Source organism: Coregonus clupeaformis, unplaced genomic scaffold (assembly GCF_020615455.1).
Source record: "Coregonus clupeaformis isolate EN_2021a unplaced genomic scaffold, ASM2061545v1 scaf2144, whole genome shotgun sequence".
In the NCBI taxonomy this organism is placed as follows: Eukaryota; Metazoa; Chordata; class Actinopteri; order Salmoniformes; family Salmonidae; genus Coregonus; species Coregonus clupeaformis.
Genome location: NW_025535598.1, coordinates 43,371 through 61,552, shown reverse-complemented (window position 1 = coordinate 61,552; position 18,182 = coordinate 43,371). Strand labels below are relative to the sequence as shown.

At 41.8% G+C, this 18,182-nt stretch overlaps 2 protein-coding genes, 1 long non-coding RNA gene and 1 pseudogene across 3 annotated transcripts; all 4 read right to left on the bottom strand.

The window, feature by feature from the left end:
- Positions 1-1,788: 1,788 nt before the first annotated feature.
- LOC121586187 lies at positions 1,789-3,938 on the bottom strand (annotated as a pseudogene).
- Positions 3,939-7,346: 3,408 nt separating this feature from the next.
- LOC121586195 lies at positions 7,347-11,652 on the bottom strand. The gene is made up of 2 exons (XR_006003915.2): positions 10,942-11,652; positions 7,347-8,295 (listed from the first exon to the last, which is right to left on the bottom strand). It is a non-coding gene; the product is annotated as an uncharacterized LOC121586195 (long non-coding RNA).
- A 626-nt stretch (positions 11,653-12,278) lies between these two features.
- On the bottom strand, positions 12,279-13,954 carry LOC121586190 (zinc finger protein OZF-like). The gene is made up of 2 exons (XM_041902706.2): positions 13,698-13,954; positions 12,279-13,509 (listed from the first exon to the last, which is right to left on the bottom strand). Exons 1-2 carry the CDS (start codon positions 13,891-13,893, stop codon positions 12,362-12,364), a joined length of 1,344 nt encoding a protein of 447 aa, XP_041758640.2. The 5' UTR covers positions 13,894-13,954; the 3' UTR covers positions 12,279-12,361.
- Positions 13,955-14,383: 429 nt separating this feature from the next.
- LOC121585377 (zinc finger protein 391-like) lies at positions 14,384-16,879 on the bottom strand. Its single transcript, XM_041901740.1, has 3 exons — positions 16,604-16,879; positions 15,139-16,439; positions 14,384-14,389 (listed from the first exon to the last, which is right to left on the bottom strand). Exons 1-3 carry the CDS (start codon positions 16,773-16,775, stop codon positions 14,384-14,386), a joined length of 1,479 nt encoding a protein of 492 aa, XP_041757674.1. The 5' UTR covers positions 16,776-16,879.
- Positions 16,880-18,182: the final 1,303 nt, after the last annotated feature.

Here is an 18,182-nt window from a genome sequence, read left to right as displayed (position 1 = left end):
TTGATAACCTTGCCAATGAAAGCTATGAAGTTAACTTTATTCACTATCAAAGTGTCCTTTGACACAGCATATTCATGAGCACAAGATTTCTGAACAGGTCTGGAAACCATGCCAGGTCCAGCAGAAGCACCAGCCCTGACATTAGGTCCACTTAGTACAGCAGCAGCCATGGAAGCTCCATCATTGCACACTGTAGTTCCACCAATCTGTCTTCACATTGCTCTGACATTCACCGTAATCATGTTCCCCTCCACATTTGGCACATCTTTTCTTTCCTTTACACTGAGCAGCTACATGTCCCATTCTTTGGCATTTAAAACACCGCAATGGGGATGGGACACATTCTCTGACATTGAAACTAATGAATCCTATCTGTACTTGTCTAGGTAAAGCCTTCTCAAACCTTAGCAGCACTGATAAGCTTTCACTTCTTTGACCCTCTTTCCTACTGATCAACCTTTTGGCCTCAATCACTCTGCTTCCCGTCACATTTTCTGTAATATCATCTATGGACATAGATATTGGGACCCCAGGGATGACTCCCCTCAACCTAGCATAAGCACCAGGGACAATGCTTTTAATCTTCTTCCCATTAAGCTTTTCCATTTGCAGAATATTCCCTTGCTGAGCCGAGCTACCACAAATATTAACAATCTACCATTTCCAATGAACTGGGCTAATTTGACTTCACCTATCTCCTTCTCTACTGCATTGGTTAGTTGGATAGGGTGGCGCAGTGGTCTAAGGCACTGCATTGCAGTGTTAGCTGTGCCACTAGAGATCCTGGTTCAAATCCAGGCTCTGTCGTAGCCGGCTGCGACCGGGAGACCCATGGGGCGGCGCACAATTGTTCCAGGGTAGGGGAGGGAATGGCTGGCAGGGATGTAGCTCAGTTGATAGAGCATGGTGTTTGCAACGCCAGGGTTGTGGGTTCGATTCCCACGGGGGGGTATGAAAAAATATATATATATATATGCACTCACTAACTGTAAGTTGCTCTGGATAAGAGCGTCTGCTAAATGACTAAAATGTAAATGAGGCCCTGTGGTCTCATCAAACACCATAACCACTTTCCACTCCCACACATTTTTACTCTTGCTTCCTATCTTGGCCCTCTTTATGCTTTCTTTACTAAACGCTCCACTGCTTTCAGTATCATGATCTCTATTCTTCCTGTGTCTTTCCACTACAGACCATTCCGGTCCTTGACCCTCATCCTCCCGCTCCATATCATCAGAACTGACACTCATACTGTTCGCATTCCAGCACAGCTGTTGCTTCTCCAACCTTTTCTCCATTTCGTCCGCACTACTCGCCTCCATTTCGGCTGTCAGACTTCCAAACTTCTCACGCATCAACAACTCATTCACCCAGTTCGGACTCCGCACTCAGAATTCTCCAGGCACGAAGTCATTCAAAGAAATCTTGTGCACCACAACACAACCTCCAAGCGAGCGCTTCCTCCTCTAGCTGACCGAAGTCCTCTTGGGACGTCCCTACCCCATTGAAGTTCTTCTTCTTCTTTTTGTGCTACAGGGTCTGTGTCCACTCCAGTATATCTCGCTAAATGATTAGTGTGTAGATGCAGCCATTTGATAGACAGCTCAGAGATATTTCCACTGCCTTTACGGATAATTAAAAGGGTTTTTATTTATAGATTGGAGCCAGTTCCCTTTTCCTAACACTTGTATTGATTTAATCAGGTAATGGTTGCATAGTTGGTGTTCCCAACACAATCCCGCAACGCTGCCAGAGAAGAGAGAAGCTAAAAAAAGACACTTCAATTAACACATTATCAGCCATTTATTCTGTAGTACTTTATGGATGTCTGGGAATGTACAATATCTGGGTTGGTTGAAAGAAGCAGCTCTAATTTCAGGTGGTATATTTAGTTCCCATTGAACGCAGCGTAACTGTATCATACCAATTCTCTATACTTGTAAATACACCTGAAATGAAACAGATGTTTTTCCCTTGATGCATTTTGGCATTAGGCTCAGAGGTAAATATGACATTTGGTGTATGGAAGATCTTGCCACATTAAACACAAGGGAACAAACATTCTGAAAACTAGGCTGTTTGCAACATCAGGGTAGAGGTGGTGACGTATTACCATATATGAACAAGACATATTACTCTCAAGACCAATGCAAGCTTTATATACAGACAGAGAACAGTGGATCACATCATGTCCTCTGTGTCATCCTATAACTAATGAACATGGACTCCTGTTGCTCAGAAACCCACTAACTGCTCTCTGTTAGAACATGATATTCATCAGAGAGCAGTGTCTTGAGGAGGGATATCTCCTTTCACATGTCTCTCAGTCTGCTGTCTGATTCTCTCCCCCCACACAGGGCACGTGTTCTCCTTCTTGTAAACAGTCTTCACGTGGTTCCCTAGAGTCTGAATCCATTGTGGCATTGGCCACATTCATGACACCTAATTTATATGTTTGTGAGCTGTCTGATGCTTCTTTAACATACTTGATGTGGTAAAGCATTTTCTACATACAGGACACATGTATGGCTTCTCCCCTGTGTGAGTCCTCATGTGCACTATCAGAGATGTATTCTGACTGAAACATTTTCCACAATCCTGGCATTGATGTGGTTTCTCCCCTGTGTGGCTCCTCATATGTAAGTTTAGGTGTCCGCGCTGAGTAAATCCTTTGCCACAATCATGACAGTGAAACGGCTTCTCCCCTGTATGACTCCTCAAATGCCTTTTCAGGAAAGTATCCCAAGCAAAATATTTACCACAAACATGACAACACTTTGCTCCGATGTGAGTTTGTAGGTGATCTATCATACTTTCTGTGGACTGACAGAATTTTCCACACACACCACAAAGATGTTCTTTATCCTGTGTGTGTGTTTGCACATGATTTAATAAAGAAACCATGGAGTCAAATTGCTTTCCACACACCTTACAACTAGGAGCAGCATCCCAGCTTACACTGGGTCTCGAGTGTGATTTTAGATGGTTCAATTTCCTGTCCTTAACACTGATGTGAGAACTTTGTCCTTCTACCGTCTTTGTTCTCTTTGATTTGAGTGGCTTTAACGTTAGACCTGACAGAGGTCCTCCAGTCTCCATCCTGTCAATATGTCCTCTGTTTTCACTCTGAGCTGCAGAACACTCTGTATCTACTGCAGAGAAGGGCTGAGACTCTCTGGTTGGTTCTGATACGCCATAGTTTTCTACATAAGGTTCTGTTTTGATCTGTTCAGTTGAGGTGCTGGGTAGAGAGTATCTCTCTCCATGTGAGGACTGAGTTGGGTCTTGATAATAGCCACTTGATACACAGCCGTAACAATTGATAAACTCATTGACATGATTCTCATCCTCCTGACTGGTCCTTGGTTCCTCCTGTTCATCTTTCATCTGTGTGGGTTCTGGGTCCTTCTGCCCCAGACTGGGGCTCCACTCCTGCTGCTCAAGGGAAATCACCTCATCAGACACGGTGACAGTGAGCTGCTGGAGGTCTGGAGAAAAGGAGAATATGAAAAAGAAAACTCAAAAGCTGAATTGAGACGTAGTTAGGCTCACAATATATATATATATTTTTTTACATACCTTGGTTTTGTAAATACACTCTACAAAATTAATTACATTGAAAGATAATCGTAACTCATATGACATGAATGTTGATAAAACAAACACACACCTGCTCGTCTATGTAACTTGATCTCTGGCTTAGTACGGACATCCAGCATGCTCCGCAGATGCCTGTTCTCCTCCTTTGTGCGAGAAACCTCTTCCTGGTACTCTGCTATCGTTTCTTCAACGACACAAAATATCTCCTCAGCTGCCGCTATCAATTTCTGGTTGAGAAACACTCTCAAGTACTCTATTTTAGACATTTTTTGAGAAGGAAAGCTGTCTAGCTAGCTAAGTTAACCAGCTAGCTACCAACATAAACAAAGTCAAGAAGACAAAGAACGCTGTCAGTCTTTGTGCGTGCACGGCATAATTCATTTTGCACTGTCGCCCCCTGCTGGAGCGGAAGGCGCAGGTCGTGACGATCCGGCAGGTCAAATCAAATCAACAACAAGAAAAAGTCACATACACGTGTTTAGTAGATGTTATTGCGGGTATAGCGAAATGCTTGTTGGCGCCAGCTGTGCTGCTTTTGAGAAGAGGGCTGATTCATGGGCAAAATTAATTAATCTCTAATAATTTTTCCTACTAATCATTGATCAGATTGAATAAGTATTTCCCAATCTATTCTTGGAGGTCCTCCAATGTGTGTGCATTTCTATTCTTGCCCAGCACATAGACCTACATGTAGTAGACTGCAGAGCTGGTGGCGCTGCTACAGCACTGCTGGGGCAAATCTGAAGTTTAGGTCAATCGTTGCCTTCCTAGAGCACTAAAGTACACAACATATATAACACACCCTACTGCTGTCACCAATCCAACATTCTCATGTCTGCAATTAATTCAAGGAAGAGGAGAGGGGGGATGTACCGTGCCTTCAGAAAGTATTCATACCCCTTGACTTATTCCACATTTTGTTGTTAACCTGTATTCAAAATGTATACAAAAATAAAATAAAAAATCTCACCCATCTACACACAATACCTCATAATGACAAAGTGAAAATTTTGCAAATGTTTTGAAAATGAAATACATAAATATTTAAATACGTATTCACACCACTGAGTCAATACATTGTAGAAGCACCTTTGGCAGCGATTACAGCTTTGAGTTGTCTTGGGTATGTCTGTATCAGCTTTGCACATCTGGATTTGGGGATTTTCTCCCATTCTTCCTTGCAGATTTTCTCAAGCTCTGTTAAGATAGATGTGGAGCGGCGGTGAACAGCAATCTTCAAGTCTTTCCACTGATTTTCAATAGGATTCAAGTTTGGGCTTTGGCTGGGCGACTCAAGAACTTTCACATTATTGTTCTTTTGCCATTCCAATGTTGCTTTGGCTGTATGTTTGGGGTCACTGTCCTGTTGGAATGTAAATCTTCACCCCAGTCCAAGGTTGTTTGCACTCTGAAGGTTCTCGTTAAGTATTTGCCTGTATTTGGCTCCGTTCATTGTTCCCTCTATCCTTACCAGTCTCCCAGTCCCTGCTGCTGAAAAGCATCCCCATAGCATGATGCTGCCTCCACCATGCTTCACAGTAGGGATGGTGTTAGACGGGTGATGAGCTATGTCTGGTTTTCTCCATACATAGTGCTTTGCATTCAGGCCAAAGTGTTCAATTTGTCTCATCAGACCACATAAAGTTTTGCCTTATGATCTCAGTCTTTCACATGCCTTTTTGCAAACTCCAGGCATGCAGTCATGTGCCTTTTTCTCAGGAGTGGCTTCTGTCTGGCCACTCTCCCATAAAGCCCAGATTGGTGAAGTGCTGTAGAGACTGTTGTCCTTCTGGCAGGTTCTCCCATCACAGCCAAGGAACTCTGAGTGGTCATTGGGTTCTTGGTCACCTCCCTGACCAAGGTCCTTCTTGCCCGGTTGGTCAGTTAGGTCGGACGGCCAGCTCTAGGCAGTCTGGGTACTTCCCAATGATGGAGATCACTGTGCTCTCGGAAACATTCAACACTCTAGACATTGTTTTATACCCTTCCCCAGCTATATGCCTCATCACAATTCTATCTTGTGACTTCATGGTATAGTTTCTGCTCTGACATGCACTTCTTCTTCTTCTTCTTCTTCTTCTTCTTCTTCTTCTTCTTCTTCTTCTTATTTAAGTGTTTATTGGCAAATGGCAACCAACTGGCAGGTGCATACACCACCACCCTACTGTACTGGAGTGTGAGGCCAGTCACAACTTATCTACACCACTATATTCTCTTAACTAATCCTGAATTTCTAATAAAATAAAATAATTCCCTACAAACCTCACTACTCCCATCATCCCCACCCAAAATACCACCCACTCCCCATTCCCATCCAACCTCTCTGACCCTGTCAAACAACCTCTCTCTTTCTACATCATACATTTCACAAAATTTTAACGTTCTGTTTCCTCTACCATTCAGCCATTACACATTCCAGTACGATGTTTCCCTAACAATTTCCAAGAGGGATTAAATCCTGTATGCCCTAATCTCATCCTACACAACATAACTTCCTCCCTTCTGTTCCCATTATATGACACTATCTCCAGTACAGATTTCCTTGTACTATAAAAATGTCTGCGCTTACTACTTTCATCCCATTGTCTCTGCCAGCAATCTAACCCATTTTTCCGAATCAATGTTTTAATTTCCCCTCTACCCAACTGCACCTGTATATCCACAATATTATTTTCCACTGCTTTTTGGCTATTATATCTACTATATAATTTCCATTAACTCCTGTATGAGCCGGAATCCAACAGAACTGAATTTCAATACCATATCTTTGTAAGCCCAACAACAGCATCATTATTTCTAACCATAAATCCTCATGTTCTGACTTTCCAGATCTTCAAACTACACAAAACTGATGCAGTCCCAACATATTACTACTCTTCTTGGTTGTACCTCCTCTATCCATTGCAATCCAACAATTATCGCAACCATTTCTGTTGAATCTACAGATTAATCATTTGTTAGTCTCTTGCATAGATTAACATCGAACTCACAAATAAACGCACCTGCTCCTGTCTTCCCATTCATGGGATCCTTTGAACCATCTGTCTACACTGCAAGACAATAATAAAACTGATTACTAATATATTGATCCACTATTGTTCCTACATGATCTACTTCACACCACTGTTTCTTTTCTTCGATGAGGCTAACATCAACATGTGATCTTGTATAAAACCACAGTGGCACATTTCCTATTGCCACAGATGGCCCTATAACAAGGTCCCTGAGTCCATCTTCATCAACCCTTTTCCCAATCTCTGGGTCATAACCCCTCTTTTGATCTTTCACATTCCCAGCAGTCTTCCAATACTGTCAGTGTAGGATGATCTACCGTACTACCCTACAGTCTTGCCCAGTATGCCAGAGCTAGCTTAACTTGTTTAAGGGATAGTAGCATTTCCCCAGTATCTTCTTGTAAAGCCTCAACCGGTGTAGTTTTAAATGCACCATCGCACATCCTGAGTACCCTCGCTTGCATCCTATCAAGGCGCAACAGCAATGTAAAAGCTGCAGCACCATATACAAAGCACCCATAATATATGGACGATCTCATCATAGTACGATAAATATTCAGTAAAGATTGTCTATCTGTTTTCACTTCGTCATTATGGGGTATTGTGTGTAGATGGGTAAGAATGTGTTTTAATACATTTTGAATTCAGGCTGTAATACAAAATGTGGAATAAGTCAATGGGTATGAATACTTTCTGAAGGCACTGTATAGAAAGAAAGAATGACAGTAGATATAGGGAATGAGATGTTTTAATGTACTTCTTGTATTGTCTGAAAGTCTCTCCCAACACAGGGTATGACTGCCATGTTGTCATCAGGTTTTTCATCAGGTCATTATGTTTTCTCCCTCTTGTGAATGTTCTTCTCATACCTTCCAGGGGAGTTCATTCACTTGAAGCGTTTAGGTGCAATCAAATCCAAACTATTTTCATTTGTGACACGCTTCATAAGCAACAGGTGTAGACTAACAGTGAAATGCTTCCCAACAATGCAGAGAAAATGAAACATAATTGAATTATGTCTTACCCAGAGCAACTTACAGTCAGTGCATTCAAAACAGGTAAAACAACCACATATCAACAGTCACTGCGAGTAAAAACTTTCCTCAATAAAGCTGCTTAGTGAAACATGTATCACAAACAAGGTCTACTGTCAGTGTTTTCTACACTAAAGTATTTTGTGTATTGTCATTATGCCTTGCCAAACTTCCAGTCTATGCAAAGCCTCTGTCAGTCATGGCAGTGACGCCTTTCTCTACCATGTGAAATCTCATGCCAGGTTGACTGGGTGATAGTGCTGAAATACATGTCACAAAGATGGCAATGATATGGTTTTTCCCATGTGGATCTTCATGTGCAGTTTCAGGTTATAATTCTGCTTGAATCCTTGGCCACAATACTGGCACTTATATGGTTTCACCCCTGTATGAGTCCTCATGTGCACTGTCAGATCAGGGCTTCTGCTGAAACATTTGTCACAAACAGGGCAGCGATGTGGTTTCTCTCCAGAGTGGCTCTTCATATGCACAGCCAGGTTTCCACTCTGACTGAATCCTTTGCCACAATGGTGACAGCGAAACGGCTTCTCCCCAGTGTGACTCCTCAAATGCCTTTTCAGAAAAGCATCCCAAGCAAAATATTTACCACAAACATGACAACACTTTGACAGTGAGCTGCTGGAGGTCTGTAGAGGAGAGAGGGATGAAATAGAAAACTCAAGAGCTGACTTGACGTACCCAGCTAACAAACGTTCCCACAACTTTAGAGAATATTTCCTTAAGCGTCTCATTAGGTCATTAACTAACGTTTTCATAGGAATGTTCCAGGGATGTGCAAGGAATGTTTCTAACAGACCATTCCCTTAATGTCAAATAGAACATACCCAGAACATGGTTACCATGTTCTCAGAACTTAAGATATTAATGTTCTAGACGTGTTTCATGGGAATGTTGCAAGAACATTAATGTCTCCAGTTTTCTGTTGCATAGGAGAATATTCCATCAATGTCCCACCAAACACACACAGAACATGGTTGCCATGTTCTCAGAACATAAGATATTAATGTTCTAGACATGTTTCATGGGAGCGTTGCAAAAACATGTGTGACCACAACAATTTTTTTTTTTTTACACTTTTTTACACATCACGCCTTGTTACTGTTGCCAAGCCAATTAAGGCCCTGATTGGTGAACCACTGATCCATTCACAGCTCTTTGTCTGTTGGCAAGGTTAGGGATACTCACACACACAGTGCTTTTAACATACTGTGTTTTCAACTTCCATATTTGACATACATGATTACATTGTGCATGTTCAATTAATCAGTAATTATTATTCAACATGTCCTTACCTGGGATTTGAACTCTCAACCCCTTGGTTCACGGTACTTCAATCTTCCTGCTACGCCACCATGTCTGTGTAAGGTAGGCTATCAGTTCATCTTATTGACTTATTCCAGCAATTTAAGGTCTTTCTGTATAGTTGTCTAATATTGGTGGGGCATATTAACCTGTTTTATTGGTACTTCTGAATCACTATGAACAATAAAATATTTTCTTGGGTGTACTTTTAACAGAGATTTACTTCAAACACAGGTGTGTTGTAACTGTTGCCAAATAATGACTAACCTATATTGCTAAGAATGTGAGAGTAGGTTGACTCCTCTAGTGGGTCTCAAACCAAGGCCACTAGCACCAATGAAGAACACCCTAACCACTGTCCCAATAAGGGTTATCTCTAGGGCTGGACTCTCCAACCCTGTTCCTGGAGAGCTACCTTCCTGTAGGTTTTCATTCCAACCCGAGTTGTAACTAACCTGATTCAGTTTATCCACCAGCTAATTATTAGAATCAGGTGTGCTAGATTAGGGTTGGAATGAAAACCTACAGGATGGTAGCTCTCCAGGAACAGGGTTGGAGAGCCCTGCTCTAGGGCATGTGCTCATTGGGCCAGTATAGTTAGGCCCTGTCAAGAAGAAACCCTAACCCGCCTTCCTAGGCACTTGTGTAGACCTGAAACAACTTGATGTGTAAGCAATAGGGTGAATGAAATTTGAAGTAACTCTCAGTTTTATTAAAAGTACACTCAGTATGAAAATGTATGCACTCACTAACTGTAAGTCACTCTGGATAAGAGCGTCTGCTAAATTACTAAAATGTAAAAAATGTAAGAAAAAAACGTATTGATCCTAGTGATTGAGGAGTATCATTAAAACAGGTTAATATGCCCCACCAACATTAGACAATATAGAAAGCCCTTAAATTGTTGAAATAAGTACATCAAATCAATGATGAGAGAATAGTCAAATTAACTCACACAGACATGGTGGAGTAACAGGAAGATCTGAATGACGTGAACCAATATGTTGCGAGTTCAAATCCCAGGTGAGGACATTTTGCATAATAATTACTGTATAAATCAACATGCACAATGTAATCATGTATGTCAAATATGGAAGTTGGAAATACAGTATGTTAAACGCACTGTGTGTGAGTATCCCTAACCTTGCCAACAGACAAAAAGAGCTGTGAATGGATTACCAATCAGGGCCTTGATGGGCTTGGCAACAGTAACAAGGTGTGATGTGTAATGATTTTTTTGGTGAGAACGTTTCTTTCGGACAAATCAGGCGACATACTGACAACTGATACACAGAAATGTTCTTGCAATGTTCCCATGAAACGTGTCTAGAACATGAATATCTTACATTCTGAGAACATGGCAACCATGTCCTGTGTATATTTTGTGGGACGTTGCTGGAATATTCTCCAAACCCTCAGAAAACCGAACACATGAATGTTCTTACAACGTCCCATGAAACGTGTCTAGAATTTTAATATTGTATATTCGGATAACATGGCAACCATGTTTTGTGTATGTTTGGTGGAACATTGATGGAATATTTTCCTAACCCTCAGAAAACTGGACACATGAATGTTCAACGTCCCATAAAGCGCGTCTAGAACGTTAATGTTGTATATTCTGAGAACATTGTAACCACGTTCTTGATAAGATCTGTATGACATTAAGGGAATATTCTCATAACTTTAACACCAAAACATGCTAAACGGGTTATCAGAAGGTTTTTGCTAACATAGATATAATGTTTCCATAACTAACGGAAAACTGGACACTCAAACATTAGGGAACGATTACGGGTAACATAAAAAAATAAGTTATCTCCCTAGAATTGTTAGCTGGATAGTTAGATGGGTTTAAGATTGAGTAATCTTCTTACAGACATTGGAACTATCTACACTTTCAACAAATTGTATTACATTGATAGCTTATCGTGTCTCATATTAAATTAATGTTGAAAATACTAACACACCTTCTCGTCTATGTAACTTGATCTCTGGCTTAGTACGGATTTCCAGCATTATTCGTAGACGGCTGTTCTCCTCCTTTGTGCGAGAAACCTCTTCCTGGTACTCTGCTATCGTTTCTTCAACGACACCAAATATCTCCTCAGCTGCCGCTATCAATCTCTGGTTTAGAAACATTCTCAATAACTCTATTTTAGACATTTTTAGAGAAGGACATTTTGCTAGATAGCTACCAACGTAAACAAAGTCGAAAATATCAAGAGCACTGAGGCGAAGCAAGATGTTTTACTCTCGCCTAAATCTGTCCTAAACAAGCTCAATGCGTTTCTATGTGCTTATTTTTGACCTAAGTTTATTTTTGACCCAATTGTTAGGGCGGAGACATGAGCATCTCGTCATTATATAGTCTTTGTGCGTGCACGGCATGATAAATTTTGCACTGTCGCCCCCTGCTGGAGCGGAGGACGCAGGTCCTGGCGCTCCTGCAGTTTGCAACAGTCTGTTCTGCTTTTGAGAAGAGGACACCGATTACTGGGCAAAATGAATTAATCTCTCGTCATTTTTCCTACTAATCATTGATCAGATTGAATAGGTATTTCCCAATCTATTCTTGGAGGTCCTCCATTGTGTGTACATTTTCATTCTAGCCCAGCACATAGACCTACATGTAGTAGACTGCAGAGCTGGTGGCGCTGCTACAGCACTGCTGGGGCAAATCTGAAGTTTAGATCAATCGTTGCCTCCCTAGATCACTAAAGTATGCAAAAAATATAATACACCCTACTGCTATCACCAATCCAACATTCTCATGTCTGCAATTAATTAAAGGAAGAGGACAGGAGTGATGTATTTCATAGGAATAAAACATTCAAGGAATTACATGTTTTAATGTATCTCTTGTATTGTCTGAAAAACTCTCCCAACACAGGGGACGACAACTGCCATGTTGTCAGGAGGTTTTTCATCAGGTTGTCATTATGTTTTCTCCCTCTTGTGAATGCTCTCGTACCTTCTAGGGGAATTCATCCATTTGAAGCATTTAGCAGCAATCATTGCCTTATGTATGTTTTTTTAATAACACAATTATATAGTTTTTCTCCTGTGTCAATTGGACTGTTGAAGTACTGTTCTTGCATTTACATTTTGGTCATTTAGTTGACACTCTTACCCAGAGCGACTTAGTCAGTGCATTCAAAACAGGTAAAACAACCACATATCAACAGTCACTGCGAGTAAAAACTTTCCTCAATAAAGCTGCTTAGTGAAACATGTATCACAAACAAGGTCTACTGTCAGTGTTTTCTACACTAAAGTATTGTGTGTATTGTCATTATGCAAAGCCTCTGTCAGTCATGGCAGTGACGCCTTTCTCTACCATGTGAAATCTCATGCCAGGTTGACTGGGTGATAGTGATGAAATACATGTCACAAAGATGGCAATGATATGTTTTTTTCCATGTGGATCTTCATGTGCAGTTTCAGGTTATAATTCTGCTTGAATCCTTGGCCACAATACTGGCACTTATATGGTTTCACCCCTGTATGAGTCCTCATGTGCACTGTCAGATCAGGGTTTCTTATGAAACATTTGCCACAAACAGGGCAGTGATGTGGTTTCTCTCCAGAGTGGCTCTTCATATGCACAGCCAGGTTTCCACTCTGACTGAATCCTTTGCCACAATCCTGGCATTGATGTGGTTTCTCCCCTGTGTGGCTCCTCATATGTAAGTTTAGGTGTCCGCGCTGAGTAAATCCTTTGCCACAATCATGACAGCGAAACGGCTTCTCCCCTGTATGACTCCTCAAATGCCTTTTCAGGAAAGTATCCCAAGCAAAATATTTACCACAAACATGACAACACTTTGCTCCGATGTGAGTTTGTAGGTGATCTATCATTCTTTCTGTGGACTGACAGAATTTTCCACACACACCACAAAGATGTTCTTTATCCTGTGCGTGCGTTTGCACATGATTTAATAAAGAAACCATGGAGTCAAATTGCTTTCCACATACCTTACAACTAGGAGCAGCATCCCAGCTTACACTGGGTCTTGAGTGTGATTTTAGATGGTTCAATTTCCTGTCCTTAACACTGATATGAGAACTTTGTCCTTCTACCGTATTTGTTCTCTTTGATTTGAGTGGCTTTAACGTTAGACCTGACAGAGGTCCTCCAGTCTCCATCCAGTCAATATGTCCTCTGTTTTCACTCTGAGCTGCAGAACACTCTGTATCTACTGCAGAGAAGGGCTGAGACTCTCTGGTTGGTTCTGATACGCCATAGTCTTCTACATAAGGTTCTGTTTTGATCTGTTCAGTTGAGGTGCTGGGTAGAGAGTATCTCTCTCCATGTGAGGACTGAGTTGGGTCTTGATAATAGCCACTTGATACACAGCCGTAAGAATTGATAAACTCATTGACATGATTCTCATCCTCCTGACTGGTCCTTGGTTCCTCCTGTTCATCTTTCATCTGTGTGGGTTCTGGGTCCTTCTGCCCCAGACTGGGGCTCCACTCCTGCTGCTCAAGGGAAATCACCTCATCAGACACGGTGACAGTGAGCTGCTGGAGGTCTGGAGAGGAGAGAGGGATGAAATATAAAACTAATGAGCTGACTTGACGTAGTTAGCGAGGTTTACAAGAATCATCTTCTTACAGACATTGGTTTTGTAACTAGCTAGATACACTCTCAAAAAGTAAATACATATTGATAGCTTAACATGTCTCATATTAAATTAATGTTGAAAAAACAAACACACACCTGCTTGACTATGTAACTTGATATCTGGCTTAGTACGGACATCCAGCATGCTCCGTAGATGCCTGTTCTCCTCCTTTGTGCGAGAAACCTCTTCCTGGTACTCTGCTATCGTTTCTTCAACGACACCAAATATCTCCTCAGCTGCCGCTATCAATTTCTGGTTGAGAAACACTCTCAAGTACTCTATTTTAGACATTTTTCTTTTTAGAAGGAAAGCTGTTTGGCTAGCTAAGTTAGCCAGCTAGCTTCCAACGTAAACAAACTCAAGAAGACAAAGAGCGCTGTCAGTCTTTGCGTGCACGGCATAATACATTTTGCACTGTCGCCCCCTGCTGGAGCGGAAGGCGCAGTTCGTGGCGATCCTGCAAGTGGCGCCAGAGTCGGTGCTGCTTTTGAGGACACCGATTACTGGGCAAAATGAATTAATCTCTCGTCCTTCATCCTACTCATAATCATTGCTCAGATTGAATAGGTATTTTCCAATCTATTCTTGGAGGTCCTCCAATGTGTGTGCATTTCTATTCTTGCCCAGCACATAGACCTACATGTAGTAGACTGCAGAGCTGGTGGCGCTGCTACAGCACTGCTGGGGCAAATCTGAAGTTTAGATCAATCGTTGCCTCCCTAGATCACTAAAGTATGCAAAAAATATAATACACACTACTGCTGTCACCAATCCAACATTCTCATGTCTGCAATTAATTCAAGAAAGAGGAGGGATATATTTCATATAAATAAAGAATGACAGTAGATTTAGGGAATGAGATGTTTTAATATACCTCTTGTATTGTCTGAAAGTCTCTCCCAACACAGGGTATGACTGCCATGTTGTCATCAGGTTTTTTGTCAGGTCATTATGTTTTCTCCCTCTTGCGAATGCTCTCGTACCTTCTAGGGGAGTTCATCCATTTTAAGCATTTAGCAGAAATCATTGCCTTATGTATGTTTTTTTAAATAACACAATTATATAGTTTCTCTCCTGTGTCAATTGGACTTCTTGCAGAGCGACTTACAGTCAGTGCATTCAAAACAGGTAAAACAACCACATATCAACAGTCACTGCGAGTAAAAACTTTCCTCAATAAAGATGCTTAGTGAAACATGTATCACAAACAAGGTCTACTGTCAGTATTTTCTACACTAAAGTATTTTGTGCCAGGTTGACTGGGTGCTAGTGATGAAATACATGTCACAAAGATTTTACATTTACATCATTTAGCAGACGCTCTTATCCAGAGCGACTTACAAATTGGTGCATTCAACTTATGATAGCAAGTGGGACAACCACTTTTTTCTTCTTTTTTTTTTATGGGGGGGTGGGGGGGTAAGAAGGATTGCTTTATACTATTCCAGGTATTCCTTAAAGAGGTAGGGTTTCAAGTGTCTCCGGGAGGTGGTCAGTGACTCCGCTGTCCTGGCGTCGTGGGGGAGCTTGTTCCACCATTGGGGTGCCAGAGCAGTGTAGGGTCTGAACAGAGCCTGAAGGTAAGGAGGTGCCGTTCCCCTCACAGCTCCGTAGGCAAGCACCATGGTCTTGTAGTAGATGCAATGATATGGTTTTTCCCATGTGGATCTTCATGTGCAGTTTCCGGTGATAATTCTGCTTGAAGCCTTGGCCACAAAACTGGCACTTATATGGTTTCACCCCTGTATGAGTCCTCATGTGGACTGTCAGATCAGGGTTTCTTATGAAACATTTTCCACAAACACGACAGCAAAATGGCCTCTCCCCTGTGTGAATCTTCATGTGTGTGTTCATATAAGATTTACTGCTGAAACATTTCCCACAAACAGGGCAACGATGTGGTTTCTCCCCAGAGTGGCTCTTCATATGCACAGCTAGGTTTCCACTCTGACTGAATCCTTTGCCACAAAACTGGCAGCGGTATGGTCTCTCCCCTGTATGAATCCTCTTGTGCGCTGTGAGATCTGGATTTTTTCTGAAACACTTGCCACAATCAGGACAGCGAAATGATTTCTCCCCTGGGTGAACCTTCATATGATCATTCAGCTCAGCACTCCCAGGGAAAAATGTACCACAAACATGACAAACTCTAGCTCCAACATGGGTTTCTAGATGACCTAACATACTTTCTGTGGACTCTAAGTGTATTCCACACACACCACATAGACATTCTTTGTCCTGTGCATGCTTTCTTGCATGATTCACTAAAGAAGCTAAGTAGGAGAAATACATTCCACAAAATTTACAGCGGATATAGGCACTTTGTTTTCTTACTGTCTGTGATCTCTTTGATGGTGATCTCTTTGATTTAAGTGGCTTTGAACCTGACAGAGGTCTACTCTCTACCCCAATGACACATTTCATGTTTTCACTCTGAGCTGCAGAAGACTCTGTATTTGCTTCAAAGAGGGGCTGACACTCACTGGATGGTTCTGATACTCCATTGTCTTCTGCATCAGGTTCTGGTTTGAGCTGTATCATGTTCTGTTCAGTTGAGGTGCTGTGTAGAGAGTAGTTGCTCTGTGCAGTTGAGGTGCTGGGAAGATAGTATGTCCCTTCATAGTCTTCACTTTGGGTTTCATAAAGAAGTGAGGACTGAGTCAGGTCCTGGTGGTGGTAGTCATTTTTCAAAGATGATTCTAGTTCCTCCGGTTCCTCTTTTATCTGTATGTAATGTGGGTCTTCCTGCCCCAGACTGGGGCTCCACTCCTGCTCACAGTGCTGCTGCTCAGGGAGAGCCTCATTTTCAGATACAGGGAGAGTGGGTTGTTGGATGTCTGGAGGGAAGGAGAGAGAATGAAATAAAACATCTAAAATGTTGACACGAATAGTATTCTAGTTAGATAGCTAGCTATTTAGCTAGATACTAACATTGACATTGATCACTTGACATATGCAAAGAATGTTTAAAAGATAACAGCTAGCAGCCTCAGCCACACACCTATTCTTTGTAATAGTATATCTGGTTTAATAACAATATCCAGCATGCTACGTAGACGGCTGTTCTCTTCCTGGTACTCTGCTATCGTTTCTTCGACGACGCCAAATATCTCCTCAGCTGCCATTATCAATCTCTGGTTGAGAAACACTCTCAATAACTCTATTTTTGACATTTTTACAGGAGAAAACTTGGGCAGCTTGCTAGCGGAGAATCACAGGTACATTTGCAACAACATAACGTAAACACTGTATGCGGTAAACAAAGAACACAAGTCAGTCAAAGGAGGACGTTCCTTTGAGCACGGCGGCAAACCATTTTGAACTATCGCCACCTACTGGAACGGAATGCTTCAAATTGTTGTCCTTTTTTTTCTTCCAAAAAGGGTTTATTGCCCTGCTCAAGGGCAGAACGGCAGATTTTTCCACCTTGCCGGCTCGAGGATTCGAACCAGCAACCCATTGGTTACTGACCTAAGGCTCTTAAAAATCTAGGCTACCTTTAATTTTCAATTAATGAGCTGTATAATGCTTCTTATTGGAATAGGTCAGTGTTTCCCCTGGATACTGCTTTTATCAATCCTAACCATCTCAGGTCTACAATTACAGGAGGACACAATAGGCATATTCTTCATCACATCCTTATGGGCCTAGGCCACTCCAGAGCCATGTATTTAGAATGTCTAAATACATGACTCTGGGCCACACTATAACCTTAAAGGCAGCATATACTAAGACAATCTACTATACACTAATTGTTAACACTCACACTTTGTGTCCATCTCACCAGATTACACAGCTTCTCTCAGTTGCACCTTACTGAAGGCAGAATTTCAGCTTCTGAGGGACAACTACGACACTGTCCTCACAGCCAAGAACCAGCTCTGGAGCCAAAATGATGCTTTGACTTCAACTCAAGCTGAGCTACAGAAAATGAACAGCTACATGTAACTTGTCGCATCCAAGGACCAGTCAGAGAGGCAACACAGAGACCTTGCTGCTTCTCATAACCAATTAGAAAGAGAGTATGAAGGCCTACTGACATCCAACAACCAATAGCAAAAAAAACTATATAGACCTGACGGCATCTAAAAACCAACTACAGAGAGAGGTAAAAGAGCTCACATTAGCCAGGGAACGGTCACAGAGACAGCACCTGAACATCAGTGCAGCTTAACGCCTCGATCACACCGACAGCGTCATTGCATTTTGGTACACCAGATGTACATTCATTTCCAATGAAACGCTTTGTTTGCCTTGCAGCATTGCGTTGCAGAGGCAGTTGCAATGCGTTCTGTGTGGTGCATACGTTGGATTTATCGAATGCATGCGTCAAATTTTATTCCTAGACGGCTTGACAGAAATGGTAGCAGAAGGTAAATGTTGAACTTTTGTTGCACACATATCCAGATGATGCTGTGTAGTTGAGGAGAGAGCATGTGAGGGTCACAGAGTTTAAAAACAAACTTCAGTTATATCTCATAAGTCTCTCTGAAACTGAGGCCATTTTGAACAGAGACTTTGTTGTCACAGTGAGGGATAGGGATTCCCTTCAGAAGATGCTTACAGAGCTGGTCAACTTC

Coding starts and splice junctions, on each gene's coding strand:
- LOC121585377 (XM_041901740.1), bottom strand. CDS start 16,775: ATGTCAAAAATAGAGTTATTGAGAGTGTTTCTCAACCAGAGATTGATA. Junction 16,440..16,603: donor TATACTATTACAAAGAATAG/GTGTGTGGCTGA, acceptor CCTTCCCTCCAG/ACATCCAACAACCCACTCTC.
- LOC121586190 (XM_041902706.2), bottom strand. CDS start 13,893: ATGTCTAAAATAGAGTACTTGAGAGTGTTTCTCAACCAGAAATTGATA. Junction 13,510..13,697: donor CAAGTTACATAGTCAAGCAG/GTGTGTGTTTGT, acceptor TCTCCTCTCCAG/ACCTCCAGCAGCTCACTGTC.